General features: G+C 40.4%; 1 protein-coding gene across 6 annotated transcripts in view; it reads left to right on the plus strand.

The window, feature by feature from the left end:
* Positions 1 to 19,906, plus strand: part of NUMB (NUMB endocytic adaptor protein) — a 283,524-nt gene that overhangs the window by 238,694 nt on the left and 24,924 nt on the right. For all 6 annotated transcript variants that reach the window (XM_029598697.1, XM_029598702.1, XM_029598700.1 and 3 more), the window contains 2 exons: positions 7,078 to 7,282; positions 19,590 to 19,892. In XM_029598697.1, coding sequence (XP_029454557.1) covers positions 7,078 to 7,282; positions 19,590 to 19,892 — 508 coding nt within the window. The remainder of the gene's footprint in view (positions 1 to 7,077; positions 7,283 to 19,589; positions 19,893 to 19,906) is intronic.

Genomic DNA, 19,906 nt, shown 5'->3' on the forward strand with positions numbered 1-19,906 from the left:
AAAATTGAGAGGCCTCGTGATTACTGCCTTAGGCCTTGTGTCTCCTGCTTTTTTAACACCCAGTCTATACGATCTCTCTATCACCAACGATCCTTGTAATCCGGATAGGCCCAGCACTTTAGGAAGCTACTCAGTAAATATATTGATGAGTGTACTTTCTCCAGTGCTTCAGCGAAAGCAACAAATTGCAGGTTGTTGCGACGCAATCTGTTTTCCGTATTGTCAATTTAATCTTTGTGCAGTACTACAACCTTCTCCAATTTTTGCAGTTTCTTAGACATTTCCACCATGTCATCTTCCAGTGCTACACAGCTTTCCAGTGCCTCCAATCTCAGCCCCATTTGTCAAAGAATTTTTTATATTTAAGATCTACTCCAAGATCTGCCAGAGATTGCTGCCATTACTGCCACTTCGTTAGCAGTGCTGAGATTTTTTCTTCAGCGGTGGCCATTTTACCTTCGTTATGCTTGGGCTTCTTTTTCTCCTTTTTTGTAAGCTTTACCGGCATACAGATGAAGATTTCATCATATATCGATCAATGTTCATATGGGCTGCTTGGCTTATCAGTTCCCAGTTTTCCAGATCACGGATGCCACTGATATCGCCAGATTTGGGAGGATGGCACCTGGAGCCCGGAATGAGTAGACTACCTGGATTCACTGCATCACATGACTCCTGGCATGGAGATTTATTTATTCATTTATCAGCATTTTTGAATTGCATACAGATTAAGTCACCCAAAGTGATGAACAAAAATAAAACAAACTTATATAAACAAATTGTGATGATCCATTTTAGTAAATATAAGCTCATTCATGGCATTTTGTAATCTCGTGATCAAATTTTTCTTATTAGACCATATACAAGATTATATTTCCTCTAAAGCCCATTTTAGCAGTCTCCCTCAAAGCCTGAAGTCCTTGTCTTCCGTCCAATTAGAGGATTTATAAAGCTCCCATTTAGCAACTACATATTTCTTAAAGTCCAGGATTTGAAACCATGCTGAATTAATCTTCCAAGAAAAAGGCTTCTAATCACTTGATCAAATTATATGATAAATTCTACAGGAGAATGGCCTGAAATGAGATTAAACCCCAATTGCTGCAGATTGCACATCAGCATAGAACATTTTGAAAAATTAAAAAATAATCAGTCCTTGATTATGAGCCAGGTATATGAGAATAAAAGAATAATCAGACTCATCAGGGTGTAGCCATCGCCAGATATCTATCAAATCCAGCTCCTGTATCAAAAAAGCAGCATCCCTTACATCTTTTGCCTCTGAAATTGTAGGCAAAGGTATAACATCCAACAAAGGATAGAGTGGAATATTAAAATCCCCCCATTATTATTTGATAGGAATCAAATTGTAGAACGTGAGCCATTACATTTGAGAAAATATTGTGATCATATTGATTTGGGGCATATATATTCCCTAAAAAGTAATTCCATCCAAATAACAGCCTACCATCCATACATAATAACCTTGAGGATCTTTCACCACCTTCTTGCATGTAATTGGCAAATGTTTATGGATCAGTATCACCATTCCCCTTTTCCTTTGAGAAAAAGATGCAAATTCACACATCTACCCAGTCTGTTTGCAGTTTAAGATGTTCCACATCTTCCAAATGCGTTTCCTACAAAAATACAATTTGTGTGTTTAATTATTCAAATATAGGTATTTTACCTTTTTATAGGTGAATTGCGATGGAGAAGGTTCAGAGAAGGGCTACCAAAATGATAAGGGGAATGGAACAACTCCCCTATGAGGAAAGACTAAAGAGGTTAGGACTTTTCAGCTTGGAGAAGAGACTGCTGAGGGGGGGATATGATAGAGGTGTTTAAAATCATGAGAGGTCTAGAATGGGTAAATGTGAATCAGTTATTTAGTCTTTCAGATAATAGAAAGACTAGGGGGCACTCCATGAAGTTAGCATGTGGCACATTTAAAACTAATCAGCGAAAGTTCTTCTTCACTCAACGCACAATTAAACTTTGGAATTTGTTGCCAGAGGACGTGGTTAGTTCAGTTAGTATAGCTGTGTTTAAAAAAAAGGATTGGATAAGTTCTTGGAGGAGAAGTCCATTACCTGCTATTAATTAAGTTGACTTAGAAAATAGCCACTGCTATTACTAGCAACAGTAACATGAAATAGACTTAGTTTTTGGGTACTAGCCAGGTTCTTATGGCCTGGATTGGCCACTGTTGGAAACAGGATGCTGGGCTTGATGAACACTTGGTCTGACCCAGTATGGCATGTTCTTATGTTCTTAATCTATGCCATTGACATTCCATGAATGGAACGCAACTCTATTAGCTTGTATCATTTAGTACCCCAGTAGAAAATTAAAAAAGAAAATACTACAAAGCAATCCGGAAAAGTGCCAGAGCCCCCAGCCTAGGTCCAGCACTACCAATGTTTTAGTTGCAGCATGTACCCAGTATTTCATGTAATATCCATTCAGTAAGACTAAAAAATCATATATCACATTTCCCACCTTACAAATACATCTGTAGTGTTTATATGTTTGACCATACATACATTCTTACCACACTCATTCCATCAACACCTCCTGCCCAATTCCTTTCTCTGTTCCCCCCCCCCCCACCCCCTTCCCACCATACTAATTCAACAACAGATGTCCCATTTCTTATTAATTACAATGTAATGTGGGCAATATACACTCCTGCCACTCCACAAATTAATATTAACAAAGATCCCCATGTAACTTGCATCACAGCCTTGGTCCATAAAGCCGTCGTCAAACATCCTCAAAATGCAAAAAAGTCATTAAGGTAGCAGTAGAGAAACATCCAGTAAGATTAGCAATCACTGTATTGCCATTCTTTTCATTATATTACTTCATATATATGACCACTAGGAAAACAAGTATATGAAGAAACAGCTTATGTATCATGGTTCTGTGTCTTCCTCAATTTTTGGACATGTCTGAAACCCCACATCAGAGAGGCTACCAAAATGGCGTGTGGTCAGTATCAGAAGAACCATGGGGAGAGACTGAAGGATATGAATATGTATACCCTGGAAGAGAGGAGGCGCAGGGGTGATATGATACAGACATTCAGATACCAGAAAAGTTTTAATGATGTACAAACGTCAAACCTTTTCTGTTGGAAAGATCAGTAGAACTAGGGGTCACGAAGTGAAACTCCTGGGGGGCACATCTTAGAACCAACGTCAGAAAATATTTCTTCATGGAGAGGGTGGTGGATGCCTGGAATGCCCTCCTGGAGGAGGTGATGAAAACCAAAACAGTGAAAGAATTCAAAACTGCATGGGATAAATATTGTGGAAACCTAAAGGCCGAAGGATAGAAAAGAAGAGAGTGCATGGAGTAACTTGCTGGTGTGGTAGTTACTACCCTTCAGCCAATAAGCCTTGATACTGTTGATACTGCTCCATCATTGCTTGATACAACTCCATCATTGCTTTCTGCTTCAACGACAGGGGGAAAAAGGGACCAATAATGGCCCCAATTTATATGGTCTGGGGAAACAGGTATGAGGGTAACTTGCTGAATTGGCGGTTACTACACTAAACCAATAAACCTTGATACTGTTGATGCAATTCTAATATTGCTTTCTGCTTCAACGGCATGGCATAACAGGGAATTGGATTCTAACACCAACCAACAAGTGCCCTATCTTTTAAAGTATGGGTAACTGATAAGAGTGGGGTAACCTATAGGGCACAGCAGATATTACCATAAGCTTACTAGGCAGACTGGATGGGCCATTTGGTCCTTTTCTGCCAACTTTTCTATGTTTCAAAGCTGCAGCAGTTACCCAACAGACCATAAAGTACAAAGCAGAATTTCAACCAAGCCAGGTAATGTGCAAAAATAAAAATAAAATTCTGTCCACAGAAGGTTCAATGTAAAAGATCTACTGGCTGTCACTGTCCACTTAGCAAAGTTCAGCGCACAATTTCAACGTATGGAAATGCAGTTATCTGTGGGCCCCATAAATATTTGTGCTGTATTAAAGAAGTCGCTGATCATCAGTTTGGCCTTGCAATTTTATAACCAAGTCTCTCCAGTCACCAACAGAAAAAATCAATTCTAATGTAAATAATACCAACTTGTAATAAAATTATATTGGTCCCCAATTATGAACCTGCGTTGCTCCCTCAACTCAAGTCAGTAGTAAATGTAATCTCCAATCGAATTAATTAACGTTTAAGCTCCTCAGCTTTCTTGAAAACCTTAATTTGATGTTTATGGAAGATGTACTGCAAGGTAAACTGGATACCTTTCTAATGTTAGTGGAGGAGTAGCCTAGTGGTTAGAGCAGCAGACTAAGAACCAGGGAGTCCAGGGTTCAAGTGCCTCTGTCATTCCTTGTGACCTTGGGCAAGCCACTTTACTCTCCATTGCCTCAGGTATAAACTTGCAGGTTCATTCTTTATTCTGTGATGTGCCGGTATCGCTTGCGGTACGGCCTTATCACACGCGATACAGGCCGCATTACAGCGGTATTATTATAATTAGGGGAAGGGGAGGAGTGAGGGCGGGGTTTAGATGGAATTATCACATTATTGCTGGCAGCATTGCGGGGAAAAAGACACCTTTTCCCGAGCCACTATGGGGGGTGACAGTGTGCGGCATGGCTGCACCACAGCGGGCAAAGCCGCACCACCACGATGTGGCCGGCTGCCCACTATCGCCCCCCCCCCCCCCCTTTATTTTTCGTGCCTATCTAGGGGTTAGATTGTAAGCCATCTGGGAATATGGAAATACTTACAGTACCTGGATGTAATCTGCTTTGAAGTGCCGAAAAGCAGAATATAAAAATCTAAAATTAATAACTATGACTGAGTGCAATAAAGTATAAGTTCGTTCATCTTAGCTACCATCTGTGCCAAAATATCTTGGAACATGAGTATCTTTTGGCCATCATACCTCAACATTCTTTGTGTCTGATATGTTTGAAACAATGCAGCTTTCTCTCCATAGTTCAGTATACGGGATATAACAGGTCTAGATATCTTCTGATTTTTCAAAACTATTCCCACATGACAAATCTGCTCAAAATGCTCCGGCTGCATACCCAGCTGTTCTGGCAAAATCTGCTCCCAAAGCTTCAGTAGCTCTCAGTCTTTCACAGATTCTAGGATACTGAGTATACGAATAGTGTTTCATTGGCTCCTGTTTTCCTGGTCATCCGCTCTTTCTTCCAGTTGTTCATTTTTTTTTTTTTAAGGTATTGAATCTGTTCTTGCAGGCCTTGTAATGCGGCCTCCTGTTCTTCTAGCTTGATTTCATTTGCTGTAATCTGTTGATTGCGCATCATCACAGTCTCTCGAAAATTTTCCATAGTTGATTGAAATTTTGCAAGTTTGTCTTCTAACACCACCGTTACACAATTAGTTAAATGATTGGCCACTTCTTCCGACATCAATACCGGCTGTTCCTTTTCCTTAACCATATTAGGGTCCGCCAACTTTGCTTTTTCAGTAACTGCTTTTCTCATCTTCATGGTAATACTTCACACTGTATTAGCACAAAATTATCCATGTAAGTGTGGACATATAGGGGTAGATTTAAAAAAATCGATGTGCGATTTTATAACATTCACTTGCTGGTGCGCGCATGTTATAAAATCGGGGGCGGCGCTCGCAAGGGCGGGTCAACTTTCGCGTAGCGACGCATCGGGTCCTTCCCCAGTTCCCTCCCTGTCCGCTCCAATTAAGGAGCAGACTGAGAGGGAACTTTGCTACCCCTACCCTAATCTCCCTTCCCCTTCCCCCTCCTCCCCACCCTCTAAAACTGTTCTTTTTTTTTTTTTACCTTTTATTTTGCAAGTTAGTTACGTCAGGGCCTGACCTGAAGTATCTTGTGCGCGCCGGCAGCCGGGATAGCGAGGAATGGTGCTGTCCCGGTCCACCCCGGCACTTACTGTGTCCCGGAGTTTATGCGCGTGGCCGGGCCCATTTGAAAATGGGCCCAGCGTGTGTAAGGCCTGGCCACGAGCATAAACCCCGGGATTTACGTGCGCTGGGGTTTTAAAATCCGACCGATAATGAACAAAGTCTGATTTCAGCTGTTTTCTAAAAAGAGAGGGTTTAAATGTTTTAAAAGATAAAAAAATGATTTGTGGAGTCGTAGCTGGAACTAGGAATCCCATCTATTTCATTAGCCTGCCAAGAATAACTTCCATCAGAGTATATTTTAATTATGTTCTGAAGGGATTGTGTAGTGCAGGGAAACAGCATCCTGGTCCTGGGGACATTTAGAAATACAAAAAATAATGGAAACTTGCAATCCTATTTTAAAGTGCAAAATTATTTTTTGATGTAACACTTTGAGATTTTTCTTTTAAAGAGAAAGTGCTTGAATTGCTTCTATTGAACAGAAAGGATCATGTAAAAGAGCACAGGTTGGATGGTTACATAGTCTTTTGTTGCTTCATCATACAGCTAATTGGCAGTCACCCATTGAAATACACACATTTTCATTTGTTTTCTTGTTCAATTCACACTGAGGAGCCAATGCAATAAAAGTGCGCGGTAAAACGGGCATTCGTGTTGGGTGTCCGTTTTATCCTGCTACTAGCACAATATACATGACCTGGAGCGTGTATATTGTGTGCCCAGAATTTTTTTTTCCCCTTTCCATTTTTTTCCCCTTTTCATTTTGTCATGATACAGCTTTCTGAGTTTCCTCAGACAGTATCGTCATAATACTAAGTAGGAGGCACCTGAGACAGCAGGATTTTTGGGTTTTGTGTTTTTTTTTTGTGAACCCTTGAGCAGTAAGGCTTAATGCCAGCTCTGGGACTGGCGATAAATTTGCTGTTAACGAGAGCAAATTGGGTGAATGGTAACTTATTGCATTGCAAGGTAATAGCTAATAGCCTCATCTACATGGAATTTACATGTGATGTGCGCTTTAGCTACACGTTTGGACGTGTTTTGGATGCACTGATGCCCTTATTGCATCGGGGGTTATGAACGCGCATCCAACCGCTCGCTAAGCTGTGCACTAAGCTGGGCGCACTTTTACATCGGTCTGTGACATTGGTATGTTTCATGTGTTCTGTCCTGTTTGCAGGGAGAGAGGTTAAGTCATGCAGTTGGTTGTGCATTTGCCGCATGCTTGGAGCGCAAACAGAAACGGGAAAAGGAATGTGGTGTAACGGCTACCTTTGATGCCAGCAGAACCACGTTTACAAGAGAAGGCTCATTTAGGGTTACTACAGCTACTGAGCAAGCAGAGAGGGAGGAAATCATGAGGAGCCTACAGGATGCTAAAACTGGTAAGGGAGCACAAAAACCTTTTATACTGCTCAGTGGATTTAGTTATTGTATTCTCTGGAGAAATGACCTATGTGTACCAAAACATTTCTGCATTCTTGTTAATCTGTCCAATAAAAAGTTTCAGTCTTCAAAGAAGTCATATTTTCTTCATACACTAAATAGCCATTAACACTTCCTGGAATGCTTTAGAAATTTTAATTTTTATCATGTTGCCTATTGCTAAGAAATGGATCATTCTCCCTATCGAATCCCCTTTTATTGCATTCTGTTTATAATCAGATTTTCAACTATGAGACATTAGATATTTGGGTAATTTTCAGACTCCCCGGTCCATGGGAACTATGTACCCCTTGATCTGCAAGCTCATTTTCAAAGAGAAATTCCCTGTGGAATTTCCTTTAGAAAATCCTCTGGCATGCACATTGCAGATACAAAAGTATCCATGGACTTAGCATCTACATTACAGGAAGTGCAAAGCATGCCCTGCAAAGTACACACAATCTTTATATAAAAAAAGAAATCCCTCTGCATATTTTTCTTTGCCTGACCTAACATTATCCACTTTTCATCATATGTAATTGTACATATGTTGTGAAAAGGTATGCACACTTTTACTCACTTTGAAGTGGGACAATTTTCAAAAGGCATTTTACGTGGATAAGCCCAGGTTTACCCATATAAAAGCTTTTGAAAATTGTTCTTTTTGCTGATATATATATATATATATATAATCTGAATCAGTCTTTCAGCAAGTGATAAGAGATTCAACAACCTATATGTATCATGTGGAAAAAACTAACTATACAGAAGTACTTGTAAACATAAAGAGGTCAATGTTCAGAGGCATTAATCCAGATAACTTTTGAGTTATTTAGATAAATGCCGAGTTTTGAATATTGTCAGTTATTCATCATTGACAGTCATTGACTGGATAAAATTTATCTCACTTATCTGGATCAGATTTATCCAGATAAGTGAGAAGTGTTTCGGTGGCATTCCAGGGCAGAGCTGAGTTAGCCAAAAAGCCAACTCAGATATTTTGAGTTAGCCAAATGCAACATATGGCCAAGGGCAGGGTTAGTTACCTGGGAATGGGTTCCTAGATAACGTTAACCCTAACCAACTATGGGCCTGATTCATCAAGGCATTTTTCCATAGACATAGAATGGGAGAAAAGCCTTAGAGAATCAGGCAATATATTTGAAGAATATAGCTAGGTAAGTAGCAGTTGGAAAAAAAATGTGGTCCTGTCAGCCCAATCCCCTATCCCAATGAAACAAATGTTGGTCCTTTGTAACCAATCTCTCTCCCACTCCCCCCCCCCCCCCCCCCCCCCCCCCGCCAACTTGAGCCCTTCAAAATACTTAAAAAAAAAAAAAAAAAGTTGTTCCTATAGCCTGAAAAGCCTCTTTCTCTCCTCCCCCAGCAAGACCCCAATATATTTTAAAAATGAGGGCCTATAGGCCCATAAAGCCTCCCCCTCCCTCTCTGCCCACCCTCTCTAAATTGGCAAAATATAACAAGGAAGCCCCCCCCCCCCAAAAGCCTACCCCTCCCCTGTGCCACCTGGAACCCACCCCCAAATCCCTTATTGCGCCCAGGAGCCTGGAACAAGCATCCAGCTCCTGATGTGTCCAGCATTGCTTTGACAGCTACACTAGTAATATAAGCATTGATAGCAATGCTGGACGTACCGGGAGCTGGATGATTATTCTGAGATCCCAATTGTGGTAAGGGATGTGGTGGGCATCTGGAAGAGGCCCTCATTTCATTTTGCCAATTTAGGGGGGGTGGGGATAGGGGGGGAGGAGGAGGATGGAGGGATGAATTTAGGGGCCTATAGGCCCATTGTATGTTTAAATTGTTTTTGGGGGGCTTGGGGAGTGCCAACATTCGATTCACTGTGTTGGTGGTGGCAGGGGGTATTGCAGGATTTGGCCAGTTGGCCTGCTCTTTTTTTTTTTTTTTTTCATGTACCTGGATCACTAACCTTCAGAATCTTAGCCAATTAGGCTTCCAAGTTATCTGTGTAAATATAACTGGATAATTTTATTCAAGGACATTTAGTGGGATGTTTTATCCTGCTGACTATCCCTGATAAATCATTTAACTAAGTTTGGCTGAATAATTTATCCATTTTATGTTTTGTTTTGTTTTTTTAAAACTGACCTCAAAATATTTATATACTCCCATGGAAATAGGTAAAGTTAAGATTATTTATTGGCAGTGGTGACCAAATTAAAAAGTGGTTCTTGCTATTAAAGGAGTGGGTGTTATTTTATTTATTTTATTTAAAAGATTTTGTATACTGTCATTCGTGGTTACATCACAACGGTTCACAAGGTATTAACATCTAAAAAACACAACATTTTCAATAGTTACATAATAAAATACAATTGTAAAGACATTTAAAATTAATAAAAAACAAAACAAATTGACAGTTATGTATTATACTCAAAGGAATTAGCTCAAGCGCTAGATGTATAGGCTTGCTCAAAGAGCCACGTCTTTAGACCTTTCTTAAATTTCTTACAATCACTTTCAAGCCGTAGTTCAGTTGGTAAACTGTTCCATGTGTTAGGACCTGCTATAGAGATAACGCTCTCTTACAAAATGTAAATGTGCAGTATGTAATGATGGGACTGAGAGGAGACCTTTATTAGCTGATCTTAAAGAACGGTGTGGTGTATGCATGCGGATCGAGAAATTCAACCAATCTGTTTTATGACCGTAGATTGATTTTTGAATAATGCAGCAAATTTTATATAGGATCCTTTGTGTAATAGGAAGCCAGTGTAATCTAATCAGAATCGGAGTAATATGTTCACGTCTGTTACAGTCTGTAAGAACCCGTGCTGCTGCATTTTGCAATACCTGAAGAGGTCGAAGTGTTGCTTGTGGAAGTCCTAACAGGAGAGAATTGCAATAATCTAGAGATGAAAATATCAGAGCCTGTAAAATAGTTCGGAAGTCATTAGGATCTAATAAAGGTTTAAGCCATCTCAGAACTAAGAGTTTATAATAACCATCTCTTATTTTCATAGATATTTGCTTTTTGAAATTCAGTTCACAATCAATTGTTATTCCTAAATCCCTGACTGAATCTACTAAATCAATTCTTACATTATTTGATAACGGGAATATTTTTTTGTTGGGTATGGATTTTCTCTTGAGAAGAATGAGTTCAGTTTTATCCATATTAATGGCAAGCTTCATATGTGTCAGTAACTATTTGACAGCAGTAAGATAGATTTTTATTTCTTTGAAGGATTGTTCAATGGTATCGGTAATGGGAATGAGAATTTGTATATCGTCCGCATAAACGTAAAAATTCAAACTGAGGCCTGCTAAAAGATGACAAATTGGTAATAAATATATATTAAACAGGGTGGCCAATAATGCCGAGCCTTGTGGAACACCAGTGTTAAGCTCGTATTCTTCGGAAATTGAGTTACCGATTTTAACCTGAAAAGATCTTTGATTAAGGAAGGATGACATCCACTTAAGGGTGGTGTGTGCTAAACCAATTTCTTTTAGTCTACTTATTAGAATATCATGATTGACTGTATCAAACGCAGCCGATATGTCAAGTAGAATAAGAAGAAAACCTTTTTAATAACTGCTCTTTCTTTTTTAAACAAGTTATTTTATTCTTCGGGGAACTTATTGGGACTTAATTTAAGAAGTTTTGCAAGTAATTTAATAGCATAAGTGGTACCATTGGTATGTTGATTGAGATGGAGACTTAGAACATCATTCAGAATTGGTTTATAAATATGCATAATAAACAGAAATACAAATGCTTACCTTTATATTGAGATGATCTCTATTAAACTATATTCTGCATTGGCAAGGGGGATATGAATTGGCCACCCAAATAGTGATGTCACCCAATTGCATCAAGACAGAAAAACTCTCCCGGTGCTTAGTAAAACAGGTTGGGTTTTGTTTTTTTTTTTAAGCATATTCTGGTATTCCTGCTCAGCCACTACTGCATGAGTCTTCTCAATTTTTTTCTTCTACTTGTGCAAAAGGATGTGTTTTAGCTCTCTCCTTCAGCTGTTTTTCAAATTTTTACCTTCAGGATAACTATTGTTTGTTTTCTAATTTTATTGGCAATATGTTACACCTTTTTGCAGGTCTCTGAAAAAAATCCTATTTTTTATTAGTATTTTCAAAACTGAGTTTGTCCTAGGTTCAACTGACTTGACAATGGCGGAGAGCAAACCTGTCTTCAAAAGATGCCCTCCTGCTGTTCCTAATAAATAACTTTATCTGACAAACACAACCAAGCTACTCACTGCTTAGGCCTATCGCATGAAGTATCTAACTGTGCTGCCTGTGCCCAAATGTCCCCCAGCGTCAGAAGATCTAGAAGCTGAGGGAATTTTTCAGTTTTCCTCAAGCCTCCAAGTCAGTAAAGAGGAAAGAATCACCTAAATCAGGGCTTCCCAAACCTGCCCTGGGGACCCACCCCTCCCCCCCCCCCCAGCCAGTCAGATTTTCAGGATATCCACAATGAATATGCATAAGATAAATTTACATATCATGGAGACTCATTATTTATTTCCTGCCTTATCTTCTTTCCAGCTTGTCGCAAGCTTCCAAGTTCTCTTTCCCTGTTGATTGTAACTTTTTCGACCTTTTTCCTACCTACTGTTATCTTTCGTTTTTTACTTAAATTGTTACTCCAGTTTTACCCTTCTTAAATGTAAACCGATCCGATATGGTTACTTACTATGAAGGTCGGTATAAAAAACTGTTAAATAAATAAATAAAATAAATAAATAAATATGTAAATTTATTTCATGCATATTCATTATGGATATCCTGAAAACCTGACTGGCTGTGGAGTCCCTAGGACAGGTTTGGGAAGCCATGGCCTAAATCAAAAAAGTAAGTCTCCCTTCACATTAGGGACCATGACTTGGAAAAGTCTTGGCATAGTTGCCATTCTCCCTTCAACAGTTTATTTATGACTTACAATAGGCCTAATACTATATGGGTTCTATGTGTCTTTTTTTTCTTTTTTGCTAGGTTTTCTTGTTGGCACCACAGCAGTGCATATAAATATTACATACATATTGTAAATGATATTTTTACCTCAAAAGAATGTACTTTGAATGTCCTTTTTCAAATAGAATCTGTAGGGTCCTTCATTTTCAGTTTAAACTGATTTTTTTCACCCCTAAATTCCTGGAATTTTTACAAAGGTGAAAATAGGTGGGCCAAAGCGCATGCTGTATTTCAAGTCCTGCCTCTCCCCATCAATAAAAACACTCACTTTCCAATGTCACACATACCATGTTTCAAGCCCCACCTCCTTATCCCCTAAGCAGTCAAAGTGCCTGCTGTCTGGTGCTATGAATACATTGGAAGCAGGTTCTGCCACCAGAAGCACTTCCCAGCCAGCTCCCTGGCCCTGCACCAAAGCAGAAGTGCAGTGCTGCAGACACGGGAGTATCAGTAAGCATGATGGCAATGGAGAGAGGAGAAGCCTAGAAAAATGTTTATTGCAGTACAGGGAAAGGGGGGAGAGGGAGATTCTCAGTGGGGTGGGGATGGGGGGTGTGAAGTACATGCTAGACAGTGGATGGGGTAGAGATGGGCATGCTGCCGCGTGGGTGAGTGGGAGAATCTACATAATGTTTTATTGTCCTGGCTTCTGACCACCAAAATAAACTCCGATATTTACCCAGGAAATATGGAGTTATTTTTTCCAACTGATTTTCTCCGGCAAGGCTGGCCTCGATTAGAAAACAAAAATTAAGCATTAAAATCTGAAACAAGAGGGGCAACACTGTAATTGCTCACTCAGGGCAGCAAAAACGTTAGCACAAGCCCTGAATAGAGCCAGCACCTACAGTTACTGTTGTAGAGAGTGAACATATCAAACAAGCTCATCCATTCTCTGGCATGGTGGCTGGATCCTTCAAATCTATTGAGAGATCAGTTTGGTTTTTTTTGGTTGGTTTGTTTGTTTGTTTTTTTGGTTTTTTTTATCAACCTCAGTTTTAAATTAAGAACATAAGAAATTGCCATGCTGGGTCAGACCAAGGGTCTATCAAGCCCAGCATCCTGTTTCCAACAGAGGCCAAAACCAGGCCACAAGAACCTGGCAATTACCCAAACACTAAGAAGATCCCATGCTACTGATGCAATTAATAGCAGTGGCTATTCCCCAAGTAAAATTGATTAATAGCCATTAATGGACTTCTCCTCCAAGAACTTATCCAAACCTTTTTTGAACCCAGCTACACTAACTGCACTAACCACATCCTCTGGCAACAAATTCCAGAGCTTTATTGTGCGTTGAGTGAAAGAATTTTCTCCGATTAGTCTTGTGATGACCACAGATACCTGCAACCAAGGATAGGGAGCTCATCTGAACTACCTTTGTTTTCAAGGAGCTTGGCCTCCATAGGAAAGATTACTGCAAATAAATCATCTGGAGCTGAGAACAATCTTCAGTGCTCTAAAAGTATTTAATCCTTGGTTAAAAGAAAAAAAGTGATGTTTGAAACAGACAGCCAAGTAGAGATGTTGTGTATCAACAAATGTGGATGAACAGGATCTTTTAATCTTTGTCAAGAGATCTGCAAGGTATGGAAATAGGCAGTTTTCTAAAAGATGTATCTGATAGATATCTATCTTCCTAGAAACTAAAATCTGATAGCAGATGCACTAAGTCACCAGTTTGATCACACGAATGGTCATAGGATGATCCATATAGCATAGGAACTTTTTCAATTTTGGCACGCTCTGCAAATAGGTCTGTTTGCAACACCATTCAACAGCTATGTCCTCACCTACTGCTCCAGGGGACCAATAAGGAGATTCTAGTAATGTATATTTACAGACTCATGAGATTGAGAACTTCTCCATATGTTCGCCCCCACCCCCTTATTCCATTTATAGTCTAAATTCAAAACTTAAGAAGAGAAATAGGTCTAATGGTTTTTGGGTACATCAAATTTAGTTTCCATGGGTTCAACACCCAGCTGTTCAGCATTCAATAGAATGAGAATATTCCCATCTCTGATCGCCTGGTTCAATGGAATCTTCATGTAATGCCTGTTGGAGAAGTGCTGAGGAGTGGTTGACACTGCCTAGCGAGCAAACCCACTAGGCCCAACCTGTCGACTGGCAGAGAAACCCTGTGGTGGTTCCGACTGGAGCTTCACCTATACCAGCCCTGTTCCATGCAGGTTGAGCCTTTGGGTTTCAAGGGCCAGCAGGACTTAGGTGGATCCCCAGGGCAATCCAAGAGAAGAGTCCAGGCAGCGTGGGTCAAGGCAGGTGGCAGACAGCAGAATGGGTAACAAGCTAGAGGGCAGGTAGCAGACAGTATAAAGACAGAGGCCAGGCCAGGGTTAGGATCCAGGAAGTCAGTCCGAGACAAATAGAACAGACAAGACAATCAGACACGACAAGACCAACAGGATAAGCAAGGAAAGGAACAAGCAGGATCTAGAACAAGAGTGGGCAGACAAAAACCTGGACAACAAACAGAGAACAAGAGGAGCAACTGACAAAGCAAGGAGCAACGACAAGGAAGACAGAATAAGGTATAAGGCAGGAACAAACAAGGATAGCAAAACACTGGAACATAAGGGCACCAGGAGACCTGTTGCTGAGGCTCTGGCTGGTTGCAAGAGACTTGCTTATATAATCCTGAGGATGTGACAACATCAGCCAGCACCACAGGAAGTCCCAGCTAAGGGACATATAAAGGGCAGTCCAGAGTTGGAGTTAGTTCTGTCCTGGGTCCTTGAAACAGCATGCTGACAAAGACTATGCCAGAGTTGCTTCAGATCAAGCATAACACTTCATCTCGGGCTGTGGCTTTGATTACATGAATGTTGAAAGTCAACTAGTCTCTTTTGCAGTTGCCTACTGAAGTAAGATTATTCTAGCTTCAAGAAAATTAAGATCTTACAACTTTGATTAGAAAATATTTTCTATCTGATGTCGCAAGTCAGTCCGAGACCCCTTTAGATGTCCTGTTCCTGCAATATCTCTTAAACCTATCTGACTCAGGATTGGAAACTAACTCAGAGTTTATCTTAGTGCTATGGCAGCATGCCACAAGAATTCAGGAGGAATTCCTATATCCTAGCAACCTAGAGTTGCCAGATTCATGAAAGATCTAACTCATCTTAAACTTCCAGTCAAAGATCTTCCTCCTCGCGATCTAAATATAGTTCTGACTTAACTCATTAAATCACTATTTGAGCCTTGAGCAGCAGCAGAACTAAATTTCCCTTCTTAAAAGGTTTTGTTTTTAATAGCTGCTACTTCTGCCCTGAGAGTGAGCAAGTTGCAAGCCTTAATCTCATACTCTCCATATACTCAAATTTTCCACAATAGAGTAGTTTTGAAAATTCATCCTAAATACCAAGTGGTCTCAGTTTTACTTAAATCAATCCATTGTATTGCACGTTTTTTTCTGAGACCACATGCCCATAAGGCCGAACAGTCTCTTCAAAGTTTGACTGCAGAAGAGCTTTTTAGTTCTATTTATAGAGAACAAAGTTGTACAGAATGACTTCATAATTATTCATCTCCTTCAGCCTGGTCAAACAGGAGATACCCATTACAAAAAACTATTTCCACTTAGATTTCTGATTTCAATTCTTATTGTTTTTAAGCAATCAGGGCAACAACTTCAAAGGAAGGCGAAAGCCCATCAAGTCAGAACTATGGCAGTTTCTTTACCCCATCTTTGCTCTGCTTTGATAGGAGATATTTGCAAGCCTGACACCTGGTTTTCTTTCTTTACATTCACTGCTCATTACTGCCTAGGAAATGCTTTATATCAAGACAGCAATTTTGGCTAAGCAATTCACAAAAGCTTATTTAAATAATTCTTTCAACTCTCCTTCCAACTTCTAACAGTGTATGGGTTGCATGTTCCGCTAGTAATATAAAAACATTGCAAATACTTTCATGCAAACCTCACTGTCAGTGTCCCCATTTGTGTGGCTGATTACTGTGTGTGTCCATGGAGAAAGTTAAGTTGCTTACCTGTAACAGATGTTCTTAATAAACAATGGTACAAATCAGCTATATAATACTACCCTCCACCCCTTATAAAGGCTGAGGAAACTCATGTGGTTGTAACTGCTGCACAGGAACACCCTAGGGGGCCCAGGAGCCACATGGTAAGAGTCTTTGCTTCTACTAAAGCAAAATGTAGTTCCTGCTAGTTCCTCATTTTCAGGTTTACAAAGTTTCTACATGCTAAAGGACAGCAATTTAGACATAAGTGTTTAAAAGTAATATGTAAAACTAGTTTTCTGTTAAAAGCTGTTTTTCTATTTAACTATGAGCATTCAAGACATTTTCTTAACTCTAGGCTGTAGGATCTTATGCTAGGGGTTGCCCAATATCTCCTGTCAAAAAATGCACTTACACATTTGCAACTTTGCTGCTTGCTAATAGGGCTTTCCTTAACTTTCTTTCGCTTATCTAGGCTAAAAAAGAGCTTCACACACTGTTTAACAATACTCAGCACTAAAACTGTCATTGCTTAAGCAATTAACTGTTTCTTTGCTTTGTATCTAAGCAAAAGCATTTCTTTTATTTGTAACTATAATTTATTTCTTTTATGCTCCCTCACCTAAACCAGCTCTCAATCACACATATACTCTTTCACATGTATACGCTCTCAATCATTCCATACATGCTATCTCACTCACACACACACAGGATCTCAAACACACATGCTTGCTCATTCACTCACACTCCCCTCCTCCCCCGAACTAGCGGCAGCAGCAGCCTCCTCCACTTCTAACCCTAAAAGCAGCAGCAACCTACTTCATTTTCAGCCCTCACGGAGCAAGGAGTCCCATCAGCCGTGGGGGTTGATGACGTTCTTTGTTTTTCTGAGTTGCACTGCTCATTCCTCAGGCTGCACCTCTTTTCTTCGGGCCTACGCTGCCTGCACTAGCATGGCTCTTCTTCCTGCGCGCACACCCGCTGATCACCTCTTCCGGGCCGCGGGGGTGGGGGGGGGGGGGGCGGGAGGAAGAGAGCATGCCGGTGCTGCTGACTCCAGCACTCCTGCCGCGTTCCACCTGGGCTTTCAGCATTTTAAGCCCGGTTGGAGGACCTATCTTGCTCGGGTAGGGGGAGCAGCTGGGTCAGCAGGGGATCAGGAAGTGTGGCGACACACCTACGTGTGCTTGGCGACACACTGGTTGAGAACCACTGGATTAGTGCATATGTTATTTCTTTTGTCTGAGCTCAGTGTTCCTGTTGGGTTGAAAGCATGTGTGGTTGATTGTTAATGATAATGTTCAAGTAGAATCAGTTTGTCCGCAGTTTGGCTTTTCCAGAGAATATTGGTAGTCTGATGTCGGGGCAGAATTATATAGCTGTGACATCAGCTTTTGCTCCATCTTCATCTGCTGGCAGAGGTACATAAAACCCACTGATGGGGATTGACCTGCCCTTACTAGAGGAAAGGAAATTATCAGATAAGTAGTAATTTCTCCTTGGACAAGTTCCTGGAGGAAAGTCCATAAACCATTATTAAGGTAGAGTTGCAGAAATCCACTTCTTGTCCCAGGGATAAGCAGCATGGAATTTATCTACCCCTTGGGATTCTGCCAGGTGCTTGTGACTTGGATTGGCCACTGTTGGAAACAGGATACTAGGCTAATTATAATCATTGTTGTCTGACTCAGTATGACAAATCTTATGTTCATATGAAAATCTTTGCCCTAGAAATAATCTACTGTATATACTGAAGAAAATGCAGAGCATTGATTAGGTGGACAATTGGTAGTATAATAATGGAACACACAGTAAACAAAGGTATGTGGTACCAGAGAGGAGAAGAGCAGAGATACCAGCTATAAGTATGTGGGAGTGGGGAAGCAGCAGCAAAATGCCAGTGTCTGGGTTGATGGTGGGGCAGTAGATGAGAGATGTCAGTATGAGGAAGGGTGGAGTAAGGCTATTTTATGCAATTCTGCAGGAAAAGGGGAATTACGCAGCAGCTGCTGAGAAACTGAGGGCTGTGCTGGAGGGACACGCACACTCGGTATACAAAGCCCTTTGCTGTTTAATGTACAAAAAAACATTGTAAAATGTTAACATGCTTTTAAATGCATTGTTGCTAGATCCTTCTTGGATGCAGTATATCAGATAGCATCTTTGTACTCACTGTTTGTTCCATACTAGTATCCTATTCTACCTCAGGAATATGATGGGCGACGTGAACAATAATAGTTGTCTTCCCACCCTGCCCTCCATGGACAGGATGTCGAAGTAACACTAGTACACTTCCTAGCCAGGGTCTTTAGGGAAATCTTCTCCAAGACTCATACTTGGTATTACTCTTGCATTAGCAGAGTTTCTGTAATAGCAGCAGCTGCCTTCCTTTCTCCCTTTCCCTCCTGGGCTTAAGCAAGTTATTTAAGCCCTGTTGACCCCTTTGGCCAAGAGACTCAAACTAGTCTTGCACTGCAGCATACAGTGCTACATATGGGACCTACTCTATTAGTTCCGCAAGAGTTTTTTTAATACTGAGGGTCTTTAAAGAGCTGCATAGTTCATCTGCTTTGCTTTGCTATGCATTTAAAAGTTACAGGCATTTAAAGATGTCGTGCCTTTTTATTATGCATTCCCTATTCCACAGTTACTTGTTTTCGTATTGATTTAGAGCAGATACTATGCACTATTTGTTTATGGTGTTTTATCCTCCCATGAAGTTACAATTATTTCTTTGACATTACAGTGGGTACCTTGGAGATGTTAGGTCATGTGTAGCTCTTCCGATGGCAATAAGCATAAAGATTTCTAAGTAATAAAAATCAGATTTTCATGCACTGCCATGAATAATGGCACTCTAAAAACATCTTTATATAAATAGGAAATATAGATTCAATGGCTGACCTTGTGGTTCAATTATAGTGCTGTGGCACAACTCTGGTTTGAATTTCCTGTTCAGTGAGATCAACAGGGCTTGGATACATTGTGAAGGTGATGTGCTTGCTCTCCAGAGAGGGAAAGTGACTGCTACCATTGAGGTGACCCCTGCTGGTCAATAAATGGCAAGGATATGGTTTGTATTGAAGGAGAATTCCCCTCCATTTTCCAGTTAGCAAGAAAATGTGAAGTTACTGGGTATGCAGTCTAAGTATAAAAATGGGTTCATGATCCAGGGAGGTGAAGAAATAAAAGTATTGCTTGAAATAAGATTTGTCTTTCTAAACCCATATGTTTTGCTTATTAACATACAAGAAGTGATTTAGCTATTTATAATTCCTAATTATAATCATTTTTTTCTTTCTATAGCTGAAATAGAAATAAAAGCTATGGCAGCTCAAACTGCAGTGACCAGCAGTATAGCAGTGCTGCCGCCTGCCTCCCCAACATCTCCTACTCTTGACGGTGCATCTCTAGATAAAGATCTGAACTATCCTCATGCTATCCCTCGAAGGCATGCCCCCATAGAGCAGCTAGCCAGACAGGGATCCTTCCGGGGTTTCCCAGCCCTCAGCCAGAAGATGTCCCCTTTTAAACGTCAACTTTCCTTGCGAATCAACGAGCTACCTTCCACAGTACAAAGGAAGACAGATTTCCAGATTGCAAATCCAGGTAAACACACGGAA

Source organism: Rhinatrema bivittatum, chromosome 4 (assembly GCF_901001135.1).
Source record: "Rhinatrema bivittatum chromosome 4, aRhiBiv1.1, whole genome shotgun sequence".
Taxonomy (NCBI): Eukaryota; Metazoa; Chordata; class Amphibia; order Gymnophiona; family Rhinatrematidae; genus Rhinatrema; species Rhinatrema bivittatum.